Source organism: Dermacentor andersoni, chromosome 3, assembly GCF_023375885.2.
Source record: "Dermacentor andersoni chromosome 3, qqDerAnde1_hic_scaffold, whole genome shotgun sequence".
In the NCBI taxonomy this organism is placed as follows: Eukaryota; Metazoa; Arthropoda; class Arachnida; order Ixodida; family Ixodidae; genus Dermacentor; species Dermacentor andersoni.
Genome location: NC_092816.1, coordinates 127778867 through 127784825, shown reverse-complemented (window position 1 = coordinate 127784825; position 5959 = coordinate 127778867). Strand labels below are relative to the sequence as shown.

General features: G+C 46.8%; 1 protein-coding gene across 1 annotated transcript; it reads left to right on the top strand.

The window, feature by feature from the left end:
- The first annotated feature begins 1971 nt into the window (after positions 1–1971).
- LOC129386223 (uncharacterized) lies at positions 1972–5447 on the top strand. Its single transcript, XM_055073891.2, has 2 exons — positions 1972–2067; positions 3948–5447. Exons 1-2 carry the CDS (start codon positions 1984–1986, stop codon positions 4281–4283), a joined length of 420 nt encoding a protein of 139 aa, XP_054929866.1. The 5' UTR covers positions 1972–1983; the 3' UTR covers positions 4284–5447.
- Positions 5448–5959: the final 512 nt, after the last annotated feature.

Here is a 5959-nt window from a genome sequence, read left to right as displayed (position 1 = left end):
TTTCGGCGAAGGTAACCAAGAGTGCGACAAGCATTGTTAGTAAGGTAGTTAGTGTGTAATGTTAATGTTAATCGATTCCGCTATTGATCAATTATGTTTGGGCTGCGCTCACTTCGTCTGTCTGTCACGGGACATCACAATACCGTGAAAGCTCACCGCGTCGAAGTGACGTGTACGTGTTAAAGACGCATTAATAAACCGAACAAAAGTTACTTTTTTACTGAATAGCTGGAGGCTGCCCCGTTCTAAAAAGAATAGAATATGGCTGTCTGCTGATCGCTCTGGTACTAGCAACTCGGAGCAACTAGGGAGCATGGATTTATTTGCATATAATAAACATTTTAGTGTGGTAGCGTAAGGTTGTCGAGCCCTTTCGGCACGTATACATCGTTTTGTCAACTCTCCTTTGCTGAGGATCCGTTTTAGCGGCATTTTCAAGCTCCCGTTGCACGCCAATGCGATTTTTGACCAGCCACCGCAAGCTAAGGGGAAACGGATCAATCGCGGACGCCGGCACCACCTTCTTCGTTCGGTTATCTACTTTCACTGCGCTGTTTTGGCCCATCGAAACCCTCCCCACTTGAGCTTGCTCGTCGCCTCTAGGCATCCAATTCGACTTTTAAAAATCTGCTCAATGTAGGCAATGCTATTCTCTTTGAAAGCCAGAAAATTTACCTCCTATAAACAAGGAGCGCGTTTGATTGGGCTTTTAAAACTACGTTGCGGTGTACCGGCCGATGCTTGCGTCGGCGGTTACGCAAATTCGACGTCAGGAGATTGGAATAGTTTGACCTTATAGGGCCCCTATTTTTGTTTTCACTTTTCTCTAAAATTAATTAACATTTGAAATCAGCGCTCATCCCGTACTGTCTTACGTAAGGTTCTTTCTTGCCGGCGCTCTGCAGCTTTATTATTGAGCCTCACAAACACGCCCAAGGTTGCTTTCAGCACATAATGTCGTCGTATTGACAGTGTCCTGTGCCTTTATGAAGTATTTTCAAGGTTCGCTTGAGTTCTTGTTATGCTAGAGAGGGCTCATGCTGATGAAATATGGCGAAAAGATAATAGAGGGGAATGACGCTAGGAGCCGGCGGCCTTGTCTCACGATGCATCGGAGGTGCGCATAGTCGTGGCCACAAGCGGCACTGTCAGAGAACTTACGAACACGATACTATAGCAAGAAAAGAAAATAAAAACCTATACTATGTGCCACCTAGTGCGAGCTTCCACAGTTTCGCACGGAATAAGATTGTACGGAATAACATTGGACATGTAATGAGGAGGGAATATAATCGATGATCATTAAGGGTTACGGACTGGATTCCTAGGGAAGGGAAGCGTAGCAGGCGGCGGCAGAAAGTTAGGTGCGCGGATGAGTTTAAGAAGTTTGCAGGGACAACATGGCCACAATTAGTACATGACCGGGGTAGTTTGAGAAATATGGGAGAGACCTTTGCCCTGCAGTGGGCGTAACCAGGCTGATTATTATTATTATTATTATTATTATTATTATTATTTATATGATTATTGTTGTTGTTGTACGAACATGACACCCTTGGGCGTAACTTAACCAAACTTCAAGTAAAGCAATTATTTGGATAAAGCAACATCCTTGTAATGAGGCCTGATGGTACGTTGAATCAGAGGAAAGAACGTCATTCTGTTACTGATGAAGTGCAACTGTCGGGAGTAGTGATATTTTCAACTCAATGGCCTCTGTTTCGAGCCGCCATGACAACTGTTGCCTGATCAGTATGTTCTAGACTTACCTCCTGACTTCTGCCACTTGCGTTTCTAGCCTCTTCTTATTACGAAGGGCAGTATAGCTACAACTTTATTGTGCGCAAGAACATAGACGAATTGAACATTTCTCTTTTGCTGAAATGAACTACGCCACATAATTGTAGGCATGCTTTATTTATGTCCCAGATTGTTGCTCACGGCTTTGCCCGCCACGTCGTCCAGGAGTTGCCCGAGGCCTACATGGAAAAATGGGACGGATACTGGGCCAAAAATGACATGACCAGCATCAACTACATGTACTGTTTGCACGCCGTCAACAACAGCGTAAGGGAAATCAATGCTAGTGACGTTCTAATCACGTATGCCCTCATTTGGAGTACGCAGATTAGGTATCTTGTGTATATGCACTTCTTCCTTTCAGAATATTGCATATGATTCCGCTTTCATTCAAACTTATGATTAATACACTGGCGTCACCCTATGAAGGAAAACATACGCGGCAGTTGTCAAACATGAAAACTGCGTACCGCCGCCGCTGCCTCGGTTCGAAGGTTCGAAGAAAATTGCATCAATCGTTATAAGAGAGCAGCCATTAGAGCCGGTATGAGGGTCACACTTATTCAAGAACGTACTCTCAGAGCACGAAGCGCCACAAAAAAGCGCAGTCACCAAGAAAACCCACATACCGTGATAGAAAGATCGATGGAAGAAATAACATTTTGCTGATCGTCTTTGAATCGAAGTGGTAACTAGTATCACTGAGGTCGTTATATCATTGCGATAGCAATTATATAACCACTCCAGACGCATTTCTGCCGTAGCCGTGATGCTCCACATAAAGTCTAAGGGCGATAACAACGTCGTCGCGCGTCGTATGCTGTATGTGCGAGTGAAAGCACGCGAGGGAAGCCGACGATTGCGGCTCAATCTCGCGCGCACGAAGGAAGAATGCGGTGAGCAGACGCGCCGTCTTCCGTCACGCGAAAGACTGTGGGGGAGTAGGAGCGAGGGAGGGGGCCGGGCGGCCTTGTGCTCCGGCAGCAAGTGGGCATATCACAAGCGGGCGCAAGGGGAACTGACGATCGCGGCTCAATCTCGCGCGCCATATGCGGCGTACAGAGGGGAGGAAGCACAGGAGGGAGGGGGACGGTTTGACTCCTCCAACAAGTGCTTACTTTGCACGGCAACGCGTGGTCGCGCGCGCCATATCTAGCATCTGAGCGGCAGACGGCTCATATGCCTTTGTACATGCTGTGTTCTCGTCGCTATTGCCTTGAACGGTAGACCGCACGAAGGAAACTTCGCTCGCTGCTGCTGCTGCGCTTCGTCACACCGGCGTTTTGACAACGAGTGTCCTTGCTCATTCAGTGTCGTGTGTTCGTGGTTGCTTGCGCGCGCTCACATCATGCTTGTTAATTCACCTAATAAGCGAATATATTCAAGTTATAAGGCCGATAATGCTGCTATCCTTACTACGTATAGCTGACTATTAATTCGTTATCGCATTCTCTGTCACCTTTCTGGCATAACTGCGACTTTTAGCCCCTTGCTGCTTCGTTTACTCTCTTGACTTGAGATTCGTTGCTCGTTTCATCCTGCCCCCGTATTTCAAGAAATTATTTACGTTTACAAGTCTCCTTTTCATCCTGCTCTTTTCGCACCTTCGTACCATCGTGACTCTAGTAGGCTCCACAACCGATTCACTCACCTTTACTGTATGACCAGCAAATTTCAATTCAGAATAACTACGCCTTCGTTTATCTTTGCAAGAATTGCAGACTTGAATTAATCAACAATGCGCGAGCATGGAATTACTCAGCCTGCGGAGGGTGCGGGTTCTGGTTTCCACCGGTGGCTGGTTGTTTTTTGTCCACTTCAATTCCCGTTCGCCTTATAATTCGCACACTTCACATGAAAACAGCAAGTGACTTCACCTGTGCTCTTGGTAGCTTCAATTATGGTTTGCCTCATATTGTTGTGACAGCGAAAATCGAGCCCCTCTGTTTCGCTTCTGCTAGTTAAGCTTTGAGCCAGTGTGTCTCTACAAAGTGACTTCTCTTCGTCGATGCAAATACAAGCCCTCTTGTCCTAAGGTTAGCTGCTGTCTTGGGCTTGCCTTGCTTGCGCATTTTATAGCTGTGTACCACTAGTTATTACCATAGAGAGCCTGTTATTCAGCCTTAATGTCGTCGTACCGCGAGCAGGTGGACACGGTGCCGCCCATAGAGCGGCTGCAGGAAGGCGCACTGAAGGGCAGCGCACTCGAGCACCTGGTGGCCACGCGCCTGGCCTTCCTGGCGTTCACCGAGAGCCCCCAGGGCAGTCAGGATCAGCTGCTGCCGCACGTCGACCTCCCACCCGCGGTGCTGTTCTTCGTGTTCCACTGTTCGTACAGCTGCCGGCGCGGGGACTCCGCGCAGCTGTACCCGCGAGGCGAGGACTGCATGGTGGTGTTCCGGTGGACCTCGCGGTTCACTGACCTCATTCCCTGCGGCCATGACACCAGCCGGCAGAGTCGCGCGCAGTGCCGATATCTGTAGGCACGTGGAGCGATACCTATACGCATCCGGAGTTCTGATGCTACTAGTGACAGAGTTTCGGAAAATGCCTGTATTCCTTTCTTTCTTATTTGGCTGCTTACGCAGCACTTCAATTTTGTATTGTATCGAAGTGGAGATTTTTCTCGTAATTTTTCGCACTCGCGCAGTTTGAGCAAGAATTACGTGTAGAAGTTAGTGAAAAGAAGGACAATATGCACTTGTAGTATGTGTTGATCTGATCTTTAACCCATGTACAGATATGTATCGCTGACTCAAGAATCGACGCTTTCGCTGTTGTCACTACTATTATAAAGCGCGTACGCGGAAACATAACTAAGCAGAGCTCCCCGAAAAATTTCCCTGCCTCAAAAAAAAATATGTTCATCTTGCTCTTAGATCAGAGAATGGCTTAAAGAAATAAAATAGAGACCACGGGTCGATACGTTTGTCTGGACACCTGCAAAAAGCAGGGATACTGCGCCAAGTATTGATCTGTGTGGCTGTCTTCAGTAAAGTCACCTGTTGATACTTCATTCTTGACACGTATGTAAGGCGTGACGAAGTGATTAGAGCAAACAACACAGCTAACTATCCTCGACACGCTATAAAAATTACAGGTGGCATTACAAATGCAGTGCTGCATTATACCGCAGCCCACATGGAGCCATGGCCCAAAGTTATAAAAAAATTAATCATTACTCTTGAGCCACATGAATTCAATGACATTTCTAAGCTTTATTTCTTTTTTTTTTGTAGAACGATAACCTCAGTACGAGATGACTGCCAGTTTGAAAGTTCTTTCAGATATTTTTGACAGTTCGCATTAGTTCTGGAGCACTTGCGAAATGCATAAATGTGATGTCAATTTTATCAAATTCTCGGAACAGGCGCTGAAACGAGAATGGCAAAAATATAGATTGCACCAGGAAATGCTACAGAACGTGAAAAATTTTCCTGTGTTGTCTTTCATACAGGTTATAGTGCAAATGCTGATTTTTACAGAACTGTACAGTCTGTTTGTTCTTGGTTCAGTGGAACAACTTAAGCACGTACATGACGCAGTCGAGAAAGAGAAACGCTAAAGAATATACCTTCTAAGCACTCCGTACAGATGGTTAACAAGCGAAGCTGAAATGTGCGGCCCAGGTGTTTATCACTGGCTAATCCCGACGGTTGATTAAACGACGTCATGGTAGGCTTCCGGATCCTCGGTACACAGTTGCTGCTTGCACTCGGCTCCACGAGCCTGTTCTTGTGCCTGGGCTGCAGCATCAGCACGACGTAGACGAGCTCGTTCCCGGTTCTGCTCCCGGTGTTGGTGATCGAAAGCTGCCTGCTCCTCAAGAATACCTATGACGCGTTGCCTACCCATTTCGGAACAGGAGAGAAACGGCTGCGTGCGTACTCGGGTGCTCTATTTCTCCTTTTTCTTTTCTTTTTTGCGCATGCGCATGTGTTTGCAATGGAGGACTTTTCGGCGTACAGACGAGAGACGGATGGAAAAAAATTAATTATAGGGTTTTACGTGCCAAACCCCTTTCTGATTATGAGGCACGCCGTAGGGAAGGGCTCCGGAAATTTGAAACACCTGGGGTTCTTTAAACTGCACCTAAACATCTGGGGTTGTTTAACGTGTTCCTAAATCTAGTACGCGGGTGTCTTTGCCCCCATTGTAA